At 43.3% G+C, this 26,408-nt stretch overlaps 1 protein-coding gene across 5 annotated transcripts in view; it reads left to right on the forward strand.

Annotated features, from left to right (window-relative positions):
• The window catches only part of LOC127005242 (uncharacterized), a 53,787-nt gene that overhangs the window by 19,669 nt on the left and 7,710 nt on the right, over window positions 1–26,408 (forward strand). For 2 of the 5 annotated variants that reach the window (XM_050874000.1, XM_050874004.1), the window contains exons 1-7: window positions 15,900–15,940; window positions 19,748–21,551; window positions 21,967–22,145; window positions 22,876–23,042; window positions 23,769–23,939; window positions 24,487–24,639; window positions 25,283–25,399. In XM_050874000.1, the coding sequence (XP_050729957.1) occupies window positions 15,915–15,940; window positions 19,748–21,551; window positions 21,967–22,145; window positions 22,876–23,042; window positions 23,769–23,939; window positions 24,487–24,639; window positions 25,283–25,399 (2,617 nt within the window). In that variant the 5' untranslated portion in view covers window positions 15,900–15,914. Of the gene's footprint in view, window positions 1–15,899; window positions 15,941–19,747; window positions 21,552–21,966; window positions 22,146–22,875; window positions 23,043–23,768; window positions 23,940–24,486; window positions 24,640–25,282; window positions 25,400–26,408 lie in introns of those variants that run through there. The other 3 variants (XM_050874002.1, XM_050874005.1, XM_050874001.1) reach the window with 2 other exon arrangements.

Genomic DNA, 26,408 nt, shown 5'->3' on the forward strand with positions numbered 1-26,408 from the left:
CTTATTTTTTTCTTATTTCTTTTTCTTTTTCTCTTCTCAATTATTTCCTCTTTCCTTTCCTTTCCTTCCTCTTTTTCTTTGTTCTTATATGTATTCTCTCTCTCTCTCTCTCTCTCTCTCTCTCTCTCTCTCTCTCTCTCTCTCTCGTCGCCATCACCAAGAAGAAAGAGTGATTGATGAAGCCAAAGGGAAGGGAGGAGGAGGAGGAGGAGGAGGAGGAAGAGGTAGGAGAAGAAGAAGAAGAAGAAGAAAAAGGAGGAGGAGGTTTGGAAGATATGTTATAATGTTTTATGAGGAAGAAGACGAAGAGGAGGAGGAGGAGGAAGAAGAAGAAGAAGAAGAAGAAGAAGGAGAAAGACGAGCAATACAATGAACCAGTAATAATAAAAAAAAGAAAAAGAAAATAAGAAAAATAAAAGAAAATGGAGTTTAATTAAATTTGATCCATTATCTCTTCTTTATCTCCCTCTTTTATCTCTTGTTCTTCTCTCTCCCTCTTTCTTCCTTCGCATTCCTCCTCCTCCTCCTCCTCCCTCTTTTATTATAATTTTTCTTATCTTCTAATGTATCAGCTCCATTAAGAGAGGAGGAGGAGGAGGAGGAAGGAGAAAAAGGAAGAAGAAAAAGAGAAGAATGAGAAGACGGAGGAGGAAGAAGCGAAAATGTGAAGGAGGAGAAAAATGGAGAATTAGGAGGAGGAGGAGAGGAAGAGAAAGAAGAGGAAGAGGAGGAGTAATATAGGGAAGAATGAGATGGAAGGAGAGAAGGAGAGAAGAAAAGAATAAGAAAGGAAAGAGAAGGGAATGAAAGGAAGGAGGGAAGGAAACAAAAAGAATGAGGAGGAAAAGGAGAAAGAAAGAAACGAGTGAGGAGGAGGAGGAGGAGGAAGAATGAGAAGAAGAAAGAAGAATGAGGAGGAAGAGGAGAAAAAAAGTGAAGAATGGGGAGAAGGAGAATGAAAAGGAGGAGAAAAAGAGGAGAATGAGGAAGAGGAGAAAAAAATGAGAAGATTGGAGAGAAGGAGAATGAAGAGGAGGAGAAAAAGAGGAGAATGAGGAAGAGGAGGAAAAATGAGAAGATTGGAGAGAAGGAGAATGAGGAAGAGGAGGAAAAATGAGAAGAATGGGGAGGAGAATGAAGAGGAGAAGGAAGAAGAGGGAGAGAGAGAAAATTGAAGAGGAAAAAAAGGAAAAGGAAAAAGAAGAAAAGGAGGAAAAAGTGACAGAAAATTTAAGAATGAGAAAGAGGAAAAGAGAAAAAGAGAAGAGAAGAATGAGGAGGAAAAGGAGAGAAGAATGAGAAGATTGGGGAGAAGGAGAAAAAGAGGAGAAAATATGAGAAGAATGGGGAGGAGAAAAAGAGGAGAATGAGGAAGAGAGAAAATTGAGGAGGAAAAAGAGGAAAAGGAGGGAGGAAAAAAAGAAAAGAATGAGAAAGAGGAGCAGAGAAAAAGAAGACAATAATCAGGAAAAGAAAAAAAAGAACAAAAAAGATAAAAAATGAAGACTATCCATCATAAAATTTTCCTCCTGACACTTCATAATCTTTTTTTCTTCCTTTCTTTTTTTTTTCAATATGGTCTTTTTCGGGACACCTGGCAGGTAAAATATGATTAACCTAACGAGGTGAACGCGGGGGGGGGGGGGAGGCGGAGGAGGAGGAAGAGGAGGAATGATGGACGACCGACCCTTTTTATTTTCTCTCTCTCTATCTCTCTCACGTATCATAAGTAATCAAGAGAGAGAGAGAGAGAGAGAGAGCAATTTATAATTCTTTTTTTTTCTGTATAATAAGAATTTCTACTTTTCTTTCTCTTTCTCCATCATTTATCATTCTCTCTCTCTCTCTCTCTCTCTCTCTCTCTCTCTCACTCAATTAAACGCCTATTAGCAACATACATTAATTAACATACAAACGTAACTTACCTTATATTAAAGTACATCATTGTTACAAACATTATTATTATTATTATTACAATCAACGTAAACATAATAAGAAAAGAATAAGAAATAGGAGAGAGAAAGAGGAATAAGGAAGAGAAGAGAAAAAAGTGAATGAGGAAGGAAGGAGGAAGAGAAAATGTGTAGAAGGAAGAAGAGGAGAGAAAAAGAGAAAAAGAATAAGGAAGAGAAAAGGAGAGAAAAAATGAGAAAGAGGAGATAGAAGAGGAAGAAAAAAATAAAGAAAAAAAATGTCATTCTATTTTTATCAACAGAGAGAGAGAGAGAGAGAGAGAGAGAGAGAGAGAGAGAGAGAGAGAGAGAGAGAGAGTAGGCTAACATTGTATCTTATTTTCATTCATTTCCCGTTTATCAATTTGTTATTCCCTCATTCTTTGTTTTTATCTTCTATCTTCTTCGTCAGGGTCAGGGAAAGATTTTAATTACGTTCTGTTGTGAGGAAGAGGAGGAGGAGGAGGAGGAAGAGGAGGAGGAGGAGGAGGAGGAGGAGGAGGACTGCCAGATGTGTGATGATTCTATGCGTCTGTCTGTCTGGGATGTTATGAACCCTCCTCTTCCTCTTCTTCCTCCTCTTCCTCTTCCTCCTCTTCTTCCTTCTCTTCATTATTTTCATTGTCATTATTGTTAACTTACTCTCCTCTTCTTCCTCCTCCTCCTCCTCCTCTTCCTCCTCCTCCTCTTCATTATTTTCATCGTCATTATTGTTAACTTACTCTCTTGTTCCTCCTCCTCTTCCTCCTCCTCTTCTTCCTCCTCTTCGTTATTTTCATCTCTTCTTCCTCCTCCTCCTTATCTACTTCTTGTCCTCCTCCTCCTCTTCTTCATCATCATCCGCTTCTTTTTCATTTTCTAATATTTCCTTTTGGTCCATCTTCTTCCTCCTCCTCCTCCTCCTCTTCCTCTTTCTTTTCATCATCGGCTTTTTCATTCTTCTTATCTTTTCTTTTTGTCCTCCTCCTCCTCCTCCTCTAACAATAAAAATAAGATAAATCCTTTTGCCCCACACCCTCGCCTCCGGCCCGTTTTTGTCTGTTGAAAGGAGGAGGAGGAGGAGGAGGAGGAGGAGGAGGAAGACAGATAACTCATTCCAGCAGAAGTAATTGTTTTGAAGATCTTCCTCCACCTATTATTATTATTATTATTATTATTTATTTATTATTATTATTATTGAGAGAGAGAGAGAGAGAGAGAGAGAGAGAGAGAGAGAGAGAGAGAGAGAGAACTTCAATTAAGATAGAAGGGAAATTAACGACCTCGGCGTTTGCAAAGGTCAAGATTATGGAAGAGGAGGAGGAGGAGGAGGGAAAAGAAGGGAAAAGGATATTGATGAAGAAGCAAGAAAAGGGGGAAGAGAAGAAGGGAGAAGGAAGGAGGGAGGAGGGAGAAAAAAGAGGAGGAGGAAGGGTAAGAAGGGAGAAAGGGAAAGCAAGAGAGAGGAGGAAAAGGGAGCAGAAGGGAGGGTAAGAGGAGGAATGGAAAAGGAGATCAAGAGGTAGAAGGGAAGAGAAGGGAGAAGAGGGGAGAGGAGGAAGAGGGAGAGAAAGAAGGGGAGAAGGGAATAAACGAGGAAAAAGAGATAAGAAGGGAGAGAATAGACGAAAGAGAGGGAGGAAAGGGAGAATGGAGGGAGGAAAGGAGGGGAAAGGAGAGAAAGAGGGGTAGGGACAAGAAGGGAGACAATAGACGAAAGAGGAAAAAAAGGGGAGGAAAGGGAGGGGGAGAGAAGGGAGGAAGGGAGGAAAGGGAGAGGGGAGAGAAGGGAGGAAGGGAGGAAAGGGAGAGGGGAGAGAAGGCAGAGGTTATTAGCGTATCAGAAGGCCCCACGCGGAGGAGGAGGGAGAGGAAGAGGAGGAGGAGGGAAGGGAGGAATTTTTTTTTTTTTACCTCCCTTCTCTGGGGCAGCAAATTTTATTATTATTATTATTATTATTATTATTATTATTATTATTATTATTATTATCTTTATTTTTTTTTTACTTATATGTTTGTTTATTTTGTTTTTCTCTTTAAAAGTCGTACGTTAATGAGAGAGAGAGAGAGAGAGAGAGAGAGAGAGAGAGAGAGAGAGAGAGAGAGAGAGAGAGAGTCAATATTTTGCTTCTACTTTCGCTCGCTCTCCTCCTCCTCTCTCTCTCTCTCTCTCTCTCTCTCCGTTTCCCTAACAACCCAATTTCGCTTCTCTTTCTTACTCCTTTCCTCCTCCTCCTCCTCTTCTTCCTCTTCTTCTTCTTCTTCTTCTTCTTCTTCTTCTTGTTCTTCCTCCTCTTCCTCTTCCTAAGGTAAACATTAAGACCAAGCCAATCCAAGGCGGTGATTGGTTGATTCCCGAGAGAGAGAGAGAGAGAGAGAGAGAGAGAGAGAGAGAGAGAGAGACGTTGTGGGTGACATTTCGCTATTATAAGTTTTGCATAAATATAAACAACTATTTTTTCTTTTTTCTTTTCTCTCTCTCTCTCTCTCTCTCTCGCTGCAGGAGGAGGAAAACACGGACAGAGAGAGAGAGAGAGAGAGAGAGAGAGAGAGAGAGAGAGAGAGAGAGAGAGAGAGAAAAGCAAAAGAGAAGAATAAAGAACAAGAAAGGAAGGGAAGGAAGAAGGGATTTAAAGGAAAGAAGGAAGAAAGAAGGGAAGGGAGAGGAAGGGAAAAAATAAAGGGAAGGAAAGTGAGGAAGAGAAAAGGAAAGGAAAAAAACAGTGAAAGTGGTCAGGAAGGAAAATGGAGGAGGAAAGGAAGGAAAAAGTGAAAATTATCGGATTGAAGAAGAAAAAGGGAATTGGTTGATAAAGAAAGGAAGAGGAAGAGGAAGCAAGAAGGGGAGAAAAGATAGAAAAAAAAGGAAAAAAGGAAGGGAAAAGAATAGAATAGATCAGACTGAAGGAGAAAGAGAAAGGAAATTGATAGATGAAGAAAGGAAGAAGAAATAGAAGGGAATACGAAGGGAAGGGGAGGGAAAGGTAAGGAAGGGGGGTAAGAGGAGGAGGAGAAGGTGGGGGAGACTGGAATATGAGAAAGGTAGGCTTAGAATAGAGGAGGAGGAGGAGGAGGAGGAAGGGGGGGTGGGGGGAAGGACATGAGTCAATACAGAGAGAGAGAGAGAGAGAGAGAGAGAGAGAGAGAGAGAGAGAGAGAGAGAGAGAGATATCGGTGTTATAGGCCTAAGGACAGTCTGAGTTGTGTGTGTGTGTGTACGTAAGTCTTATTCAAGCTCTCCTTTAGGCTTAATTACGCTTTTAAATCCCTTTTGGAAATTATTATTATTATTATTATTATTATTTTCTAATTCCTCTTGTTCTTGTTCTCCTTCTTGTTGGTCTTCTTCCTCATATTCTTTCTTCTTCTTTTTCTTCTTCTTCTTCTTCTTCTTCTACTTCCTCTTTTTCGTCTTCTACCACTAATACTACAGTCTCTCCTCCTCCTCCTCCTCCTCCTCCTCCATAATCCTCAGCCAAGCACTCTCCTCCTCTATTATTATTATTATTATTATTATTATTATTATTATTGTAGTGAATCCTGGCGGTGTTGCAGTGGTCTGTGTTGCATTGTTTGTGTTGCTTGTGTTGAAACATGCTTCAGGTCATAAAGAGACAGAGTAAATACATATATACCGTGTGTGTGTGTGTGTGTGTGTGTGTGTGTGTGTGTGTGTGTGTGTGTAGCTAGCAGACGACCAAACTAAAGCAGCTTAGCCCGTACACACACACACACACACAAGTACACACACAAATTAATGATGTGTACACGTATACTGCAGTGTGTGTGTGTGTGTGTGTGTGTGTTTTATGGATATGTATAACTCAGTGTGTGTGTGTGTGTGTGTGTACCTGGAAACATCAATCATCTCGTGTATGTATACACACACACACACACACACACACACACACACACACACACACACACAGAAAGGTATTGATTGCGAGGAGGAGAAAGAGGAAGAGGAGGAGGAGGAGAAGGAGGAAGAGAAGGAGGAAGGATAATGAGAAGCAGAAGGAAGGAAAGAGGAGGAGGAGGAGGTGGAGGAGATAAGGGTGAAGAAGATGGTAAACATGAAGAAAAAGGGGAGAAGAAAATGACGGGAAGGAGGAAGAAACGAGGGAATAAAAAGGAGGAGGAGGAGGAGAGAGAGAGAGAGAGAGAGAGAGAGAGAGAGAGAGAGAGAGAGAGAGAAAATAGTAGCGATAAAAAGAAGGAATTGCATTATGAAAAGAGGATTTAGGAGAGAGAGAGAGAGAGAGAGAGAGAGAGAGATGATTGCGATGGAGGAGAAAGAAATGGTCGACCTCCCCAGAAGAAAAAAAAAATAATGAAAATAAAAAGTTAAAAGGAAGTACAAGGAAATGAGATGAGGAGGAGGAGGAGGAGGAGGAGGAGGAGGAAGATTAGGTGAGTCTTCTGCGCATGTCAAGTTTTCCCTTCCAATCGATTTTGTAGTTACTTAGATATAGCTATTATTATTATTATTATTATTATTATTATTATTATTATTATTATTATTATTACTACTACTACTACTACTACTACTACTACTACTACTACTACTAGTACTACTTCTACTGTTACTTCTATTGTTATTATTATTATTATCATTATTATTATTATTATTATTATTATTATTATTATTAGATACAGGAATTATATGAATAGTGATTTCTGTTCTTAATTTTATTGTTTTTTCATATATATTTATTTTATTTCTTGCAATCGTATGGAAAGAGAGAAAGGAAGGAAGGAAGGAAAGAAAGGAAGGAAGAACGAAAGAGAGAAGGAAAAAAATAAATATATTCAAAATTAAGAAAGAATATTGAAGAGCAACAAAAAATATTAAAAGAAAAGAATAGAGAAAAAGGGAAGTTTGTGAGAAAGGAAAAAGGAAAAAAAAGAATAAAAAGGAAATAAATTGACAAAATAAATAAACAATAAATAAATAAATAAAGAAAGAAAGAAAGAGAATAAATGAATAAACAAGGAAAATAGAACCGCATCAGAAACTTTTTTTTAAAGAAAAAAATAAGAGAAAAAGTTAAGCGTTTGTCAAAAAAACAATAAAAAAGAAAAGAAAAAGAAAATAAAAATATATCGTTGTTTATTTTTATTTTATTTTATTTTTTGTTAGAGGAAAAATATTTGAGAGAAAAAGTTTTAAAATGTATTCATAAAAAAACAAGAAAAACGAGTTGAAATATTTACTGTTTGTTTGTATGTTCGTTTGTTTGTGTGTGTATGTTTGTTTACTTGTTCAGGCCGTGTTTGTTTACCAAAGAGAGAGAGAGAGAGAGAGAGAGAGAGAGAGAGAGAGAGAGAGAGAGAGAGAGAGAGAGAGGAACAGGAGGCAGAGAAAAGAGAAATGAAAGGAGAAAAATAACACTACATCAGAGAGAGAGAGAGAGAGAGAGAGAGAGAGAGAGAGAGAGAGAGAGAGAGAGAGAGAGAGAGAGAGAGAGAGAGAGAGAGAGAGAGAGAGAGAGAGAGAGAGAGAGAGAGAGAAAGAGAAAAAAAAAAGAAAAAAACGCTGCATAAGAGAGAGAGAGAGAGAGAGAGAGAGAGAGAGAGAGAGAGAGAGAGATTACACATTTGCATATTTTAAAGGCTTTATCTTGGAATGAAAAAAAAGAAAAAAAATCATGCATATTCAACTGCAATGAATGGAAGAAAAAAAATATGATAGTGGAAGGTTGATGAGAGAGACTGAGAGAGAGAGAGAGAGAGAGAGAGAGAGAGAGAGAGAGAGAGAGAGAGAGAGAGAGAGAGAGAGAGTATATTTGCAGGAAAAATCTTGTTGGATGGATATTTTTTAAGGAGAAAATTTTGTCTGTTTACTTGCTTCCTTTTCTTCTTCCTCCTCCTCCTCCTCTCCTCCTCCTCCTCCTCCTCCTCCTCCTCCTCTCTTTCTTCCTCCTTATCTCCCCTTTTTTTTGTCATTATTTTTGTTTTGTTTTCCTCCATCTCTCTCTCTCTCTCTCTCTCTCTCAAACACACACACACATTTACAATTACATTCATCATTGAAGCGATAGACCATCAATTTATTATTATTATTATTATTATTATTATTATTATTATGAGAGCGCGCGCGTATGGCATTCAAATATATATAATTATACTGAAATTATAATAGTTGCAATGCTGCCCCTCTCTCTCTCTCTCTCTCTCTCTCTCTCTCTCTCTCTCTCTCTCCGGTCTGTCTCTCCCCTTTACCTTTCCCTCATCTTCTCCTCCTCCTCCTCCTCCTCCTCTCCTCCTCCTCCTCCTCCTTCTCGTTCCTCTCTCTCCCCTTCGTATTTCATTCTTTTCTTTATTCTTTTTTTTCTTCCTTTTGTTCTCCCTCGCTTCAGCCCTCTTCCTTTTCTCCCCTCTTCCTCCTCCTCCTCCTTTTTCTCCTTCTTCTTCTTCCTTGCCTGTTTCTATATTCGTTCTTGTCTTTTTTTTTTCTTTCTTTTTCCCCTCTTTCGTCTCAGGCTCTCCCCTTCTTTAGTCCTTCCTCCTCCCCTTCTTCCTTCCTTCCTTCCTTCCTCTCTTCTTGCTTTCCTCTCCTTCCCCTTTTGCGAAGTTTCAGTATTTCTCAATTTTTCTTTCTTTCCTTCTTCTCTTTCTCTTTTTCACGTTCTTTTCTTTACATGTCTTCGGAACCTTTCAATATCTCTCATTTTTTCCTTCCTTTTCCTTCTTCTTTTCTCTCCTTTATTCCTTTCTCTTATTATTCCTTTCCTTTGTCTTCTTCTTTTCTTTCTTTTCCTTTCTTCCTTTTCTCTATTCATCTTTTTTTCTTTTTTTTTCTTCCTTTATCTTCCCTTCTCTTCTTCAATGTTTCCCCCATTTATCCTTCCTTTTCTTTCTCCCTTTCTCTCCCTTCCTTTCTCAACTCCTTCGCCTTTCTTCCTCCCTTTCTCTCCTCTCCCTTCTTTCCCCTTCTTCCTTCCTTCCTTTATCTCGTCCTTCCCTCTCCTTCCCTTCCATCTCTCTCCCTCCCAATGCAAGCTCGACACTTTCCCCTCAAGCGTACGAAGGCGGTGCTTGTAGGAATGCGTACGATAGCTCAGACTGACGTGCATTCAAGATCGATACGCAGGGTGTCCGTCATATGTACGATAATTATGCAGAGAGAGAGAGAGAGAGAGAGAGAGAGAGAGAGAGAGAGAGAGAGCAGTGTAAGTGAATGTGGGGTTATTTAGGGTTGAGTCTTGTTGTTGTATTTGTTGTTGTTTTATTTCTTGTTATTCTTGTTCTTGTTCTTTCTTTACGTGCGTTTTTAATTTTTTGCTTTTGCTTTTGTTGAAGGAAAGTAGAAATATCGAAGGTAAAACACACACACACACACACACACACACACACACACGCACACACACACAGAGGGAGAGGGAGGAGGAGGAGGAGGAGGGAATGCATTGACGGAAATAGAGTAATAATGGAAATAATAATAATAAGGAAACTATTACTGCTCTCTCTCTCTCTCTCTCTCTCTCTCTCTCTCTGTCTCTCTCTCTGGTAGCGGTGGTGGTGGTGGAGAGATTGAATGGAGGAGGAGGAGGAGGAGGAATGAGGAGGAAGAGGAAGGGGGGCATGGGCGTAGGTGGGGGTTAGAAGGAGAGGGGAGAGGAAGGGAAGGGGAAGGGTGGGGAGGAAGAGGAGGAATGGGGGGAAGGGGGAGGTAGGGGAAAGGAAGGGGAAGGGTGGGTGGGGAGGAAGAGGAAGAATGGGAAGGGGGGGGATGAGAGTAGGTGGGGAGGTAAAGGAAGGGGGAAGGAGTGGAGGAGGAGGTGAAAGGGGAAGGCTGGGGAGGAAGAGGAGGAAGGGAAGGGGGGTAGGGGGAAGGAAGAGATGGGGAGGAGGAAGGGGATGTTGGGGGTAGGGGGGAGGGGGGGGGGGTTGAACAGGATATAAATTGAAAATAAAATTGCGAATTCCTGTTGAAGTCCCTCGATGGTGGTGGGCGGCGGTGGAAAAAAAAAGCGAAAAAAAATATAAAGGGAGCGGGAATGAGGGAAAGGGGAGGAGGAAAGGGGAGATAAGAGAGAGAGGGATAAAGGGAGAGGGGAGGAAAAAAAGAGAATGGAAAAAAACCAGAGAGAGAGAGAGAGAGAGAGAGAGAGAGAGAGAGAGAGAGAGAGAGAGAGGAAAAATAGAAAAAGAGAAAGAAATGAAAGAAAAAAGTGAAGGGAAGGGGAAGGGGAGGTGGAAAGGGGAGATAAGAGAGAGAGAGAGAGAGAGAGAGAGAGAGAGAGAGAGAGAGAGAGAGAGGAAATAGGAAACAGTACAGAAAGAACGTGATACACACACACACACAGACACACACACACCCTATACCCCTTTCATAATGTACTTTTCCCCTTTTATTGTACTCCAATATTGTACTTGTAACGTGTGTATTTTGAGCTTAAATGCTGCAATCTCTTAATAAACCGATTATTATTATTATTATTATTATTATTATTATTATTACACACACCTGTTTTGTTTTCCTTTTATTGTTTTTATTATTTTCCACGTTTCATATTTATTCAAGCATAATTATTTTATTTTTTTCACTTATTGTTGTTGTTCTTTTTAATTTATATATTTGCAAGTTATTTTATTTGATCTTATGTATGTATTCTCTCTCTCTCTCTCTCTCTCTCTCTCTCTCTCTCTCTCTGTTTTGTGTAGTCTACCTTAAAATGTGTTGAAATGACTCGTTTTCTTTGATGCCGAATTTGAAGGGAAACACACACACACACACACACACACACACACACACACACACACACACACAAACATTGACTGATATGATTCTCGCCAAAAAACAAAAGCAGAGAGAGAGAGAGAGAGAGAGAGAGAGAGAGAGAGTTGGATGTTGTTACCGAGGGCGATTGAATTACTAGATACAGGTAACGTCAATTAGTGTGTGTGTGTGTGTGTGTGTGTGTGTGTGTGTGTTACTACTATAATTTTCTTTTCTATATCTATTTTTATTTATTATTCTTTCTATTTGCTCTTCCTTTTTATTTATATTTCCCATTTTCTTCATTAGTTATTTTCCATACGTTATATAGGTATCAGTTTTTCATTATTCATTCATCATTTACGTCAAACTTTTCACACTGTCCCACGTATAACAGATTCATTCCACTTTTTGTTAATATCCATTTCTCTTGTATTTGTAACGGCCTCATCCCATTTTCCTCTTTGTTCATTCTATATATATTTTTTTCGTATATCTGTATCCCTTGAGCCGAAAAATCCGTCGCGTATTAATGGACAATCGCTTCGTGTCCAGTGTTATCAGCGTTTGGGAGAGAGAGAGAGAGAGAGAGAGAGAGAGAGAGAGAGTCCACTACCCTAATGCGTGGGCTCATCGCTTTTATTTTCCTCTCGTTTTATTTTACTGGAAGAAGAGAAGAGAGGAACCCAAATCCATTAAAAGAAAGAAGAACCAAAAATAACATAAATGAAAACAGAAAAAAAGAAAGATGGGAAGAAAAAGAGAGAATGCAAATGAAGAAACGTATATCAGTAACTCAAAAACGAATTAAAACAACGAACTCCTTTTGATTATACTTCCTCGTAGCTTGTTTCTGAAAGCGAATATTCAGCAACAGTAGCTTAGTCAAGGATGCTTATCTAAAGGCGATGATGGATGGGGAAAAAGATTATCCTGGATTCGTGTTACACCTTGGAAGTGAAATGGAAGCTCCTGTATTTGTGGGTGACTCAATAACTATTTCCAAAAGTCACAACGAAGATAAGTCGGGTTCTCATGAGTATATTTTCACGTTCACGGTGCAGAAGCCTCATCAAACTATCCCTAGATTCACAAAACTACCCATGGAAATACTAACACACCCTCCAGGAAAGCCTTATCAAATGTATGTGTGTGTAAGCCCTGAAAATATGTTTGTGTATATAAACTTAAGATTCAGACAGCCAGCATCCCTTAGGTTACAAAAAGAGAGAGAGAGAGAGGGAGGGACATATTTTCATTTCGACGTCCCAAACACATAAATTTGACAAGGCTTCCTATGAGTTGTGGGCATTTCCAGGGGTAGTTTCATGACCCTTCTGGGAGTCTAATCATTCCTTTGTGCCATGAACCTACAGAAACACTCATTAGACGCAGTTGATCTCTTTTTCGGCTCTTAGAAATAGGTGTTATGTGGAGCGAAAGCGTCTCAGAGCACCAAGTCTTTCCTTAGTATCCCCTGTAGGTGCTATCAGATCGAACCACCTGTGCGTGCCAATGCCCCCAGGTGAGTCTCAGGTACTGGCGGTCACCTGCTGCATACCTGTGACTCACCTGCCGTGGCAACAAGACCCGGGAAAGGTGAACGAATAATGTCACTCCGTTCATAAATTGCAACTTAGGCCGTCCGTTCTTTTTCTGCGGTGTAAGAAATATATTTTTTATTTTAAAACTCGGTACAGTGGAAAAAAATAGCTTAGTCTTGCAGAATATATAATTGATCCGGAAAGATGCCATGCCGTTCATAAATATTAGCCTAGGCCGTTCTTTTCTGGGGTATAACAACGACATTTCCATTCTAGCCGCCTATACAGTGAAATAATTAGCTTAGTCTTGCAGAATATATAATTGTATTCGGAAAGGTGAACGGCTAATGTCACACCGTTCATAAATTGCAAGACCGTTCTTTTCTGGTGTGTAAGAGATAGGCTATATTTTCACTCTAGAAGCCACTACAGAAGGAAAAAATAGCTTGGTAGTGAAGAATATCTAAATAAATTGGAAAGGTGAACAGCTAAAAATGTCCTACCGTTCCCGTTCATAAATTACATACTATATAGGCCGTTCTATTTCTGCCTCTTGTTCCTTATTTCTTTTGTTGACGCATCGTATAGCGGGCTTTTTGTTACTCTATTTGTCTTTTGATTAATTAACTGAAAACCAATCCTATGAGTTATTTATTGTACCTTATTACACTTAGACAAATGATAGTGAAAAAAATAGCTTAGCAATGCAGAATATATATAATTAATTCACTGAAAAACAATCCTATGTGCCATCTATTGCACTTAGAGAACAGGGGGATGGGAAAAAGATTAATATATTGAGTTCCAGTTCGTAATAATAACCCCTTGTGTAACTAAACTCAATTAACTTGCTCAAAAGCCACCCTGATAGGCCCCTCTTCATCTATCCCGTGCAGGTGACACTGTTTTGAGAGCCGTTGATAAGGCGGAACTCCTCTTGTTGCTTTATATTTCTTTATCCTGAAGGCAGATCGATATTGTGCCTTTGTAAGCGCTTTATTTAGTTGATTAGATAATGTATGTGATGGGAGAACTGTATTTACGTGATGAGTTACTTTAGTTACAAGAAGTTCAGTTAGTTTTGCCATTCCATATATTTAGTCAAGAATTTCGTCCAAAATAACATCTTTGACTATTTCGTATCTCTAAAACCCCATTGCAGGCACTTTCATACGCCCAGACATCAAAATAAGCAACTTGCAACACTTAAAACGCAATTAAAGAAAAAAAATCAAGCAAAAACTCCATTTTCACACCATAACCTTCATCTTTTTGCAATCTCTCCCCGTATGTCTCTCTCCTCTCCCCAGCCACCGCTCTCTCTTTCCTCCCTCCCTTCCCCTGCCTCTCCGCACCTCATATCTGTTCGTTGCAGTGGCTGGGGGTGATAAATATGACGCTGCAGGAATGAGGGAAAAAGTGCAGCTAAAATACGGAGCCGCGAGTAGAGTTGAGAGGCTGAGGAGAGAGAGAGAAGGGAGGGAAGCTTGGGTTGGCGGGCTGTCTGGCTTGGAGGGAGGGACATGGGAAGGGCAGGGTGGGCATGGGAGAGGTAGCGGGGGTGTGGGAGAGAGGGAGAGAATGGTGGGAGGGAGAGGGAAAAGGGGAAGGGCAGGAGGGGGTGTGGGAGAGAGGGAGAGAATGGTGGGAAGGAGAGGGAGAAGGGAAGGGCATGGGAAGGGCAGGAGAGGGTGTGGGAGCATGGGAGGGAAAGGGGGAGGGTACACGTTGGCAGGGAGAGGGTGTGGGAGAGGCATGGAGGGAACAAGGTAGAGCGGGGGAGTGGGAGAGAACGGTCAGGGAGGGAGAGGAATGGGGCAGGAGGGAGTGGATATCATAACACAGTACTCCCGTCCCTTAGTAACTCCTCTTCCATTCCCTTTCCGCGTGTTGTCATGCTTTTACGAGGACCCCAAGGACGTGTTTTTACCCCCGTGCCTGTAAAATGCCCCCCGTGTGAGTCTATTTCCCCTGATGAGCTCCGGGATAATAATAAGGGAGAGCAGATAGATAGGCAATGATGCGCTTGGGTTTGGCGCGCATTGCTGGAGATGAAGGATGCTGGTGAAGATGTCTACCACGCCGGGCTCATAACCTCACAAAGACAGCCATTCCTTAACAATAGAACTAAATACCTCACCCATTCCTCATTAAAAGTTATAAAAGGGTATAAAAATGAGGGTTGTGATGCTGCACGTGTAGAATATATGGAAATGGCTACCTCATGTCCCCCCCGGCGTATGGCTTTGTACGGCGTCCCTTCTATTTTTTGCTTTGTTTTTAATGTTATGGATTTATGAGGGCGGTGAGATGTGAGGATGAGGTGCATGAGAGTAAACTGTCCCTTAGTCTATATAAAACACTTCACCTATTCGTCATTACAAGTTATGCAGGACTTCAAATATGGGGCTTCTGGTTCTGACTATGGACCGTATATCCATCCTTATGCTCCCCGTGTATGGCTTTATATGGCGTTTTGTGTAAATTTTGTGGCTTATTAATGTTATGGGGTTGTGAGACGGGTTAAATATGAGGGAGAGAATGTGGAGAAGGTGTCTAGGGGATGTGTGGTGACTCGCAAGATATCTACAGGGGAGTGAGCGAGGCCGCGTCCACCCGGTGCATGTTGGGAGCGGAGGATGCCGTAGACTACCAGAACGCTCTTATATCACCCGAAATACACTGCTAATACACCACCCGGACATGTTTTCCCTCGTTTTACCTCATATTGATCATTTATATATGTGTTTTGGGGCCTAAGAAGTAGTAGAAAAGGGTGAATAAGGCTTTGATGCAAGAGCCGATGGAGGTCCGTGGCTGCGGGCGGGCGGGCTTGGAGACGTTGCCAGTATAACCAGAGCTCTTATATATCGACCTAAAAACACTGCAAATACACCGCCGAGCCATGTTTTCCTTCGTTTTCTACCATATTCAGTTATTAAGAGTGTTTATTGGCGTCGGGGCGTTAAATAAGGGCGAATAAAAGGGGGATGCAGGAGGCGAGGATGTACTGGCGGCGGGCGGGCTTGAAGGGGATGCCAATGTAACCAGGATGCTCTCTTATCACCCCCAAAACACTGCCAATACACCATCCAGCCATGTTTTTCTTCATTTTACTTTACATTTAATATTTATCAGCGTGTTTAGGTCCTTGGGGGTGCTAAATAAGGGTGAATAGAGCGTTGTTACAAGAGATGGAGGTCCCTGGCGGCGGGCGGGCTTGAAGGGGATGCCAATGTAACCAGGGCGTTCACATATCACCCAAAAAACACTGCCAATACACCACTCAGACATGTTTTCCTTCGTTTTACTTCACATTTAGTATTTACCAGTGCATATAAGTGCTGTGGGGTGTCATATAAGGGTAAATGAAGGGTAGATACAAGAGGCGGAGGTCCCTGGCGGCGGGCGAGAGGACTACGATGCCATTATGGCCGAGGTTTGGAATTGATCTGTGAAAGGCTGATTATTCTCGGCGATTTTAACCCCTGCTGATGCGTCCCTCGCTCTAGGACCCTGAGAGCAGCCTGGACCCCGCCAAGACCTCCTCCTCGGTAAGGTCAGAGTCCGTCCAGCACGCGGGAAAGACAGTCCAGAAGGGGAAAAAGTTTGCTTCCATGTTCCTTTATTTAGTATTTACACACGCCATGGAGTCGTTAGGGTTAGTGTACGGTGGTGTAGGAGGGCTTGCCGCGGCCTCACAGCCTTCCCCTGCACATGGTGACGCCCTTGGAGGATTTTCAGTGGGTAAAGGGTGGAAAAGGGCGGGTTGGTAAGGCGGTAAGGGCAGGGTGGAAGGTTTGTGGTGGGGAGAAGGGCTGCTGTAGGAGGGCTTGGGGTGGCATTACAGCCTTTCCTCGCTTATGGTGACGCCCTTAGAGGAATGTTAGTAATCCAAGGGTGGGGAGAGGGTGGCTGGTAAGGCGGCAAGGGCAGGGAGAAAGGTCTGCGGTGAGGAATAGAGGTGGTGTCCGTTGGTGTAGGACGACTGGGCGGCCTTACAGCCTTCCCTCGCACATGGTGACGCCCTTGGAGTGCTTTCAGTATGGAAAAGGGTAAAAAAGGTCGGGTTGGCAAGACAGTAAGGGCAGGGAAATAGGCTTATGGTGATGAGAAAGGTTAGTCTAGGAGGGGTTTGCGGGGCCTTAGAGCCTTTCCTCGCTTTTATTGACGCCCTTTAGAGTAATTTCAATGGCAAAGGGTTAAAAAGGGCGGGATTGTTGGTTAATAAGGGCAGGGAAAAGGGCTTATTGGGAGGAAAAGATATATGGCGGGGGGAGGCAAGGTTCCGGGTGGCTGGCGGATGCTGTGGCCGTGGCATCTTCATCCTCTCATCTCCACTCATTGCTGACCCAAGCCGGCGGGGACACGTGACCTCAGTGCGTTGACCTCACCATTTGACCTCATACCTAAGACTTCCCGGACCTTGCAATCCAGTCACACGCGCTGCCAGCTTAAGAACACAAGCTTATAATAGTGTCTGTGTGTGTGTGTGTGCTGGTAATTATGTGTCCATGTCTCTGTGTGTGTGTGTGTCCTCATGTGTTACTGTCTTGACCTTAAATAATGTGTCTTTATTGATAGTGTGTGTGTGTGTGTGTCCATGTGTCCATTAGAATGTATCCCCATGTGTCTTTGTGTTAGTATGTGTCCCCATGTGTTACTATGTTGCCTATATATTCCTTATGACGCCTATGGGGTCAAGGGGGGAAGGATACCAGGGGTCACCTTTGTTTTATGTGTGAAGGCGAGATGGTGTGTCTTTCTCAGGTGAGGTTAGGTCAAGGGAGAGTAAGGGTGGTTGGGGGTCAAAGTGTAGGGTTGTTTGGGGTCATGTTGGGGCTTGGTGTGTGTTAGTTTGTGTGTTTTGGGATTCAAGGTCAAACCGGGTGGTAGGGGAGGGAGGGGGAGTTAGTATCTGGTGGGTGTTATTCTGTATTTTTGTAGTGTGTGCTACCAGATGGAGGTCAATGGCTAGATGGGTGTTAGTTTGTGTGTTTGGGGTCAAGGTCATGTTTTTAGGGGGTTAGGGTATATGGGGAGAGTAGGGGGGAGTGAGTATGTGGTGGGTGTTATTCTAGATTTTTGTATAGTGTGTGCCACCAGATGGAGGTCAATGCTTTGGTGTGTGTTAGTTTGTGTGTTTGGGGCACAAGGCTATGTTTGGTGTGTGTTAGTTTGTTGGTTGGGGGTTCAAGGTCACTGGGGGGGCATGCTGGGTGTTATTCTAGATTTTTGTGTTCATGTGTGCTATCAGATGGAGGTCAATGTTGATTTTATATTACCAGGAAACTTTGGTGTGTGTTAGTTTATTTGTTTGGGGGTTGGAGGTCAATTTGTATGTGGGGGTGGAAGCAGCTGGTGGGTGTTACTCTAGATATGGATTCTAGATGGAGGGCAGTGTTTGTTCTATATTATGTACCAGGAAACTTTGGTGTGTAGTTGGGGTTCAAGGTCAATGTGTGGGGGGTGGGGGTGCAAACATCTGGCAGCTTGTTTTTATGTTGAAGACTTTTTTGGCTTTTTATGTGATACCGAATGTAAGGTCAGTTCTGTCTGTATCACTAGGAAACCGTTAAACATATTCCTTCCTACAGTGCAAAAAAAAAAAGGAAAATACTGCATATCATATCTTAACTACTACACAAGTTTGCCTGTCTTTATATTTGGGTTCCTAAATACTAAATCAACATGACAACACATTTTTTATAACTATTAATACGCCAACATTTTTTTATTATATATAGAAACTCGTGTGTTTGTACTGACCCATCATCTTAATCTTTCTCGCATTGCCAGTCACTTTTATCATAAGCTATGGGAGCGTGTAGGTCATGGGAAGAGGGTGTGGTTAGGTTGAGTAATACTGTGTGCGTGTGTCTGTGTATGTATGTATGAGGTGTGTGTGTGTGTGCAAGGGATTATGTCGAAGGGATGCTGTATGTATGTATGGATGCTGGTGATATTGTGTGTGTTTGTGTGTGTGTATGATGTGGTGAAGGTAATACATATGTTGAGTTTGTGTGTGGAAGAAAGAAAGCATTGCGGTGTGTGAAAGGGGAAAGTTTCTCTCTCTCTCTCTCTCTCTCTCTCTCTCTCTCTCTCTCTCTCTCTCTCTCTCTCTCACCTGCTTTCTACCTCTCCTCAGGTTTCATCATCATGTGACTGCAGCTTACTCATTAATTCTCATGGTTTTCTCCTCCTCTTGGCCACCTCACACCTGTTCACTGCATGTTGGGGTCACACTGATACATGGGACACCTGGGTACTTTGCTTTTACTTTATTTATTTGTTTATTCAGTACCTTGACCTTTTACTGTCGTGTCGGGAAATGTACTACTTTTTTTTCTTTTCTTTTTTATCTTCTTGTTTTGCGGGTTTGTTGGCGAATGAATACTATTAACTTGTTTTGTGTTTTAAAGATTGACAAGTTAGTATGGTTAGGTTAGGTTATTCTTGCACTTTTTATGTATTTTTTCTTGATTTGCGAATTTGTTGGCAAATACAAATAATGTGTTTTGTACTCTGTTGTAAGAACTGACAAACTATTATGGTTAGGTTAGGTTAAATAAGTGATGGGTTAAAGGTAGTCACGTGTCATTTTAAAGTATAGATAATAACATGTTTTGTGGTAAAGAATAAGTTTTTTTATTATGGTTAGGTTAGGTTAGGTTAAATATTCAATGGGTAGAAGTTCAGTAATTTCCATCACTATAAAGTGTGGGAATGAAAATCCTGAGACTTTGAGGAATCCTTAAACTTTCATCATGCGACCTTTCCTAAAGTTACGGCATTTTAAAGGTTAGTGTAGTAATTTTGCGGCAAGTGCTCAACCTTTCTCTACACAACGCACGGCAGGCTAACTGTTGTCACCCGAAGGTCATTGTTGCCATGTAATCTTAACACTATTCATTCACTCATTATTATTGTTGCCAGTTTGTAGCTATATAGAGAAAGGTTCGTGAGAATATTTAAGGGAAGTACGTCAGACATGGCACTGCATCAAAGTATTATCCTTGCCTTTTCTGTGTTGAAGGTCAGTGCATTGAGGCAAGCCATTATTGATAAGGGAGTAGAGTAGGTTAGGTTACGTTTTTTCTCAGTTCTTTGTATTTTTTCCTGATTTGCGAATTTGTTGGCGGATAATCATAATAGTGTTTTGGGCTCTTGTAAAGATTGACTCGGTAGTATGGTTAGGTTAAGTTAAATATTTGATGGGGAAACATTAAGTCATTTCCATCATTGTAAAGTATAAATAATATCTTGTTTTGTGGTAAAGGCATTATTCATAAACAGACTAGAGGAGGAGGGAAAAGGGAAAGCTTGACACATGGTGTGGTGTTGGGGGGGCTGCATACTGACTTGCAGCTGCAACAGTCATTTCATAAATGCTTTGCCAAACATATTATTTATTGCAAAGACTGTCAGTTTAATACAGCTTGGTTAAATGAGAAGAAAGTCTAGTTGTAAAATATTGATATGCAAAGAAGTCTTGTGTTTACTGTTGCCTCATCCTGCTTGTTTGTCTAACGCTGTGTTCCCTCTTGCAGGTGGAACAGTTACAACCAACACAACTCGGGCACAAACTGGTACATGGATCCCCATAAGACAGGAGGCGGCATGAACCAGCAACCGCCCCCTGCACACAACATGCCTGGGCCCCCGCAGCACCCCACCACCCAGCACCCCACCGCCATGGGCCAGGCCATCCCTCCGCGGCCCATGCAGCCCAACTACCCCATGCAGCCGCGGCCAGCTCACACAGGGGCACCGGGGGGCATGGCATCCAAGCCCCTGGGAGCCCCCGGTGGCCTGATGGGCCCCAAGCAGCAGACACAGGGTGGCGGGCTGGGCCCCAAGCCCATGGTGCAGGCCAACGTGCAGCAGGTGCAGCAGAAGGCCCTCACACCCATCCACCAGCCGGCCCAGCCCAAGCAGAACATGCCAGCCAACACCACCGCCAACATGACCCAGATGGGGAAGACCTTTGGCCCGGCTGTGTCCATCTCCTCGGCCCTCAACAAGCCCATGGGCCCGTCTTTGCAGCAGCAGCAGCAGCAGATGATGCACCAGCATCAACAGCAGCTCCAGCAGCAGCAGCAGCAGCAACAACAGCAGCAGCAACAGCAACAGCAGCAGCAGCAGGCCCAGCAGCAGCACCACCAGTCGCAGCAGGAACAATCACAACAGAATCAGGCTGCCAAGCCCAACGTACCTGTCCAGCCCCAGCAGCAGCAGCACCAGCAGGCCCTCAAGCCATCAGTACCTGTCCAGCACCACAACCAGCAGCCAGCCAAGCCCAATGTACCTGTTCAGCAACTACAGAACCAGCAGCCTCTCAAGTCCCTGGTGTCCTCCCAGCAGCAGCCCCAGCAGCAGCAGCAGCAGCAGTCCCAGCCCGGCAAGCCTCCCGTGTCCCAGAACGCCACCACCCTACCCAAGCCCCCCACCCCCTCCGTGTCCATCACACCCAGTGTGGCCAAGTCAGCCCTCAGCTCCCTGCCCCTTGGCACACAGGTCAAGCCAGTACAAGCACAGGGTGCTGCGGCCCCTGCCAAGCCCGTGCCCGCAGCCGTGCCCATCGCCGCCACTGTGACGCCAGTCCCTGCCAAGCCTGCCAGCCAGCCCGCCGCCACGCCCGCTGCAGCGTCTGCCTCCGCCCCCAAGCCGGCCACCACCGAGGCCCCGGCGGCTCCCCAGAGCCAGGCACAGGCACCCAGGCCCACCAACCCCCCGCCCGTGACGGTGACGGCCAAGCCTGCCCAACTGCCTGCCAAGCCAGCCACACCCCCCGTCACCACGGCACCTACGGCCCCGGCGGCTTCCCCCGCCAAGCCTGCCACCACCCCAGCCACCATCACCCCGGCAGCCCCCCAGCCCAAGCAGCCGCCCACTGAGGCCCCAGCCCCCCAGAAGCCGGCTGTCAGTGAAGCCCCGTCCCCCCAGAAGCCCGTGGAGGCCAGCAAGCCCGCCGAGGCGCCCGCCAAGAACCAGACGGTGCCCAGCGTGAACGGCGTGCCGGCCGCCAAGAGCCCCGCCAAGCCTGTCACAGCAGCGCCGCCACCGGCCAAGCCCGCCGACACTCCCCCGGCCACTGAGGCCAAGCCAGCGACGGCTGCAGCCCCCACCCCTGCCCCAGCTTCCACCCCCGCCAAAGCAGCAGCTCCAGCACCCGTCCCCGCCAAGCCCAAGGAGGCCACCCCGCCCCAGCCCAAGAAGGAGGCCGCCAAGACGCCCACGCCCACCAAGGCTGCCACAGAGAACTCCACCGAGTCCAAGACAACCAACCACCTGGACACCAAGGCGGAGGAGCCCGAGGAGACGCCCAAGAAGATCACCACCAGGACTCCCAGGGTAAGTCTCCCCCCTTCCCCCCTTTTCCCCACATCCTCCCTTCCCCAGCTTAAGTTTGCAATAGGTAAATGAATATATGATTTTTTAATGTTGTATTAGTTTTCATCAACATACTGGAAGCCTTGTCTTCTCATGCATTTACTGACCCTCTCCTTCCCCATTCTGTCTAGAAAAAGTAAAGGGGATAATAACATAACTCAATCTCTCCTTTGCCCTTCTGTCTAGCTAAAGTAAGGTAGATTAAAGCATTACTCATCCTTTCTTTCCCCTTTCTATCTAACTAAAGTGAGTTGAATATGAATAAGTCTTGTGCTCCTTATCCAGTTTTCCTTCCCCTTTCCGTCCATGTAAAGTGAATAAAAGTACATCTTGCGCTCCTCATACACTTACTCACCTACTCCTCTTCCCCCCACAGCAAAAGCGTGAGGTTCAGGCTGTACTGGACACTCCCGGGGACGAGCGGCGAAGCAAGCGGTCGCGTAACCCGGCCAGTCTGTACCAGTCGCCCAGCGTGGAGAGTGTGAGCCGGCCGCGCAAGACAGAGCAGCCCGCCACGCCCAAGACACCCCAGGACAGACTCATCATCTTCTTCAGGTGCGATAGGGAAAGGGGGAGAGAGGAGGAGGAGGAGGAGGAAAAAATAAATTGATTAAAAAAAATGCAGAAGAAAATAGCGATTGAACCAGTTATCGTTTACTTTACATTTAACACTTTGCATTAACCTAACCTAACCTTTTCCCTAGTTATCATTTACTTTACATTAACCTAACCTAACCTTTCCCCTAGTTATCATTTACTTTACATTAACCTAACCTAACCTTTCCCCTAGTTATCATTTACTTTACATTAACCTAACCTAACCTTTTCCCTTGTTATCATTTACTCTACATTAACCTAACCCAACCAAACCTAACCTACCTTTTCCCCAGTTATCCTTTACTTTACATTAACCTAACCCAACCTAACCTAACCTACCTTTTCCCAGTTATCCTTTACTTTACATTAACCTAACCCAACCTAACCTAACCTACCTTTTCCCCAGTTATCCTTTACTTTACATTAACCTAACCCAACCTAACCTAACCTAACCTTTTCCCTAGTTGTCCTTTACTTTACATTAACCTAACCTAACCTTTTCCCTAGTTATCCTTTACATTAACCTAACCTAACCTTTTCCCTAGTTATCCTTTACTTTACATTAACCTAACCTAACCTTTTCCCTAGTTATCCTTTACTTTACATTAACCTAACCTAACCTTTTCCCTAGTTATCATTTACTTTACATTTACTTCAGAACCTTTACTAACTTCCTTCCTCCCCGCAGAAATGAGCACGTGGCTGTGAGGAACTCCGAGGGCACGTTCTTCCTCTGCCAGGTGGCCCAGAACGTCTTCAAGAACACACGCAAGATCAAGATCCGGTGGCTGTCCCCCATGGACCCGGATGACAAGAAGTGCAACACCTACACACCTGACTACTACGACATCACAGGTGGGCACGGATGAGGGACGGATGACTTGACTCTTCCTTTGTTTACCTTTGAGAATTGGAGAGTAGCAGTGTTTGGCCATGCTGTCGTATACCATCAGCTGTCTATTGCTTGCTTATATAATAGTTATTTTATTTAGTTATTTAATTTATCAAGGGGAAGCTGTCAGGGGCAAACTAGAAATGTAAAAAAAAAAAGCAAAATTCCTATTCTTTTTTCTTTTATCTTGTTCCAGACTTTGATTTCCTCCTTTTTTTCCCTTTTCTCTATTCTTTTTCTTCATTGTGTTTCTTGATCTTGTTCCAGGCTCATTCTTTTCTTTATTCCTCTTCTTTATCCTTTTCTCTCATGTTCTTTATCCAGTCTCTTCATCCTGCATTTCATCTTGCTTATCCTCTTTCTTTATCTCTTATCCTCCTCATCTTTTCTTGTCTTCTATGTCTTGTTGCTTTGTCTTTTCCTGCAGTTTTTGTTAGTTTGTTCTCTGTATTTTCATCCACCTTCCTGCTCCTCATCTTTCTTATCTGATTATGTCTTTGTTCATTTTGTGCCTCATCTCCCATTTTCATCATCAGTCTTTCTATCCTGTTTCTTTATCTATTGTCTTAGTTGTGTTTCTCTACCCTGTTTCTTTATTATCTTTATTGTTTCTCTTATCTGGTGTCTTAATTGTGTTTCTCTACCCTGTTTCTTTAGCCTGTTCATTCACCTTCTGTCTCCTCTTCCAGACTTCGATTGCATCCTGACCACCGTGAGCCTGGAGCGGATAGACCGGAAAACGCTGCGGTTACGGCCGGAGGAGGAGACCAGAATCAACAACATCCTCAAGCGGGCGATGGACATGGAGAAGGGTGTCCTGGCGGATGACTCCAACGTCAACCCCGACCACCCCGACGGATGTGAGTGCGCATGTGTTTCTGTCCTGGTTGATTTGTGTTTTTTTCATCCATTTTTAGCTGTGGTTTATATTAGTAGCGTCTTTCATGTCTGTCCTTGGTAGTTTGTTCTGTGTATTTCTCATAATTTTTTCATTCATCTTTATCAATGGTCTGTTCTTATCCTCTTCCATGTCTGTTTTTGCCCTTCACTTCTGTTTTTCTTAGTCTATAGTTTAATGTCTTTGCTGTTTTTCTTAGTCTATAGTTTAATGTCTTTGCTGTTTTTCTTAGTCTATGGTTTATGTCTTTGCTGTGTATTCTTATTAATTTATCTCTTCATCTTTATTGGCATTCCATCTTCTTATCCTCTTCCATGTCTTCTCTGTCTTTGTTTCATGTCCTTGTTAGCCAGTTATGTATATTTTTGTCCATCTTCCTCTTCAGTCTTCCTTATTCTTTTCTGTGTAGTAAAATGATCCTCAGTAATGATATCTAGTGCAAACAACTGGGTAACAAACTTATTATTAATTTTATTATTCTTATTGTTAACCTGGCTCCCTTCCTGCAGTGGACCTGTCCCTGTACATCAACGAGGAACAGCTCAAGACCAGGAGGAAGAGAAGCTCCCCCTCCAAGAGAAAGAAGAAGGATGAGTCGTCCGGGGAGAGCGGAGTCGAGTCGGAGGATGAGTCCCATGACAGTGAAGGTGAAGAAGAAGAAGGTGAGGAAGGACTGAGGACGGGTAGTTGGTAGAGAGTTTTTCTACTTAGAACAACTCATAGAGGCTGTCGAGGCTTTTAGGGATTTATAGACCTTATGAATAGCTCTGAGGCATTCAAAGTAGGAAAGAGGCTTCATGAATAGTCTTGATGGGATAGTGTCTGAGGGAAGAAGCTAAGGGTGATAAAGTCTAATTAAACCATTCTGAACGTAATAACCTCTTAATGACTGACATTTTCTCTGGATAAAAATTTTTTGCCTGTGTTTTTACTTCTTTGCATTCATTTTGGTTTGGAATTAATTGCATTATGCACTATATAGTTACTTTTGAGAGTACACATATGAACTTCTCATTGTTGCCTGTCATAATGTACTAAAGCTCTGTGTATGAAATGTTTTTATTGTTTTAATGCTCAAAATATATGGCATAAGATACATAGGGTTCAACAAGAAGAGAATAATATAAGAGAGAGTTAACAAGAAGAAGAGACGTAAGATAGAGAAAGTGTTTGCCAAGGAGTGAAGTAAACAGAGAACATTCTAACGTCCTCATCACAGTTTAAACGCCCACAAATCATGACATAAGATACAGCAAATGTTTACCAAGGAGTGATGTAAACAGTTAACCTTCTTTCACCTTCCAGAAGAGGTCAGCCCCAAGAAGGCAGCGAAAACTCCCTCCAGACGCAAGCCGAGAGGAGGCAGCAAGACCCCGGCCAAGGCCAAGGCTTCCACCCCGGCCGCTGCTGCCAAGACCAAAAGTAGGTGACACTCGGCTTGTGTGGAGAGAGAGTGTGTTGGAAGGAAGAAAGGCTGCGTGTGTGTCTGTGTGCTGGGAGGGAGGGAGGTTGTATATGTGCTTACTTAGGAGGTGCAGGGGTGTGTGTGGTGCTTAATGTGGTGGCTGTGAATGTGCCGGAAGACAGAGTGACTGGGGAGTGCTTACTATGGGAAACTGGGGAGTGTTTTTGCTAATTCTATGGGGCATATATTAGTTGTAGGAAGTTTTTGTTTATTGCGTTAGTATATTAAATGTAAGGAAGGGATAGTACTTAGAGAGCCTGTGTGAGAACTGTGTGACTATGGAGTGTTTTCTGTAATGCTTTAGGGAATATATTGATCAGGATTAGCAGAAGGTATTGTTTATTCTGTTAGGTTGCTAGATAAGATGGTAGGGATGGTGATGGGAGAGCCTGTTGAGTGGTGGATGTATGCAGATGAGTGTACGCTTGGAAAGACTCGTTCAGTTATGCAGTTATCTATAGAGGTCTTCCAAGGCGATGAATGGGCAAGACGCTGCGATGTACATTCGAGTTGCTTATACTTCATAGATGCCAGAACCTGCACACATAGATAAACGTCACCCTCTTTGAGTTGCCGGCAGTTCTCCTCTCAGTTTCGTCGCCACTGCATGCCCGTAGCTCATGTGTTGGGGGCGAATCAGAGCTTTATAGAGATAGCTGATATCCCTTCCCTCTACCCTTCACTGTAAAGACTTGTATATAAAAAGGAAACCTAGGAGAATAGGGGTTAGGAAGGAGAGGTAGTCTTCTTTCTTAAGCTTTCTAGATGCTCATAATAGTCACCTGAGTGTGTGAGTACGTGTGAGTGTGTGTGTGCATGTGCGGCTTCCAGAAGGCTGAACTGTACAGAGGAAGAGTGACGTAAAACAAGCCAATGACCAGACTGATATGTGGAAGACTGGTGGATTCTTAAGCATAACCATGAGGAACTTGACCTGACCTGACCTGATCCTCCTCTCACCATGCC

This window comes from Eriocheir sinensis, chromosome 29 (genome assembly GCF_024679095.1).
Source record: "Eriocheir sinensis breed Jianghai 21 chromosome 29, ASM2467909v1, whole genome shotgun sequence".
In the NCBI taxonomy this organism is placed as follows: domain Eukaryota; kingdom Metazoa; phylum Arthropoda; class Malacostraca; order Decapoda; family Varunidae; genus Eriocheir; species Eriocheir sinensis.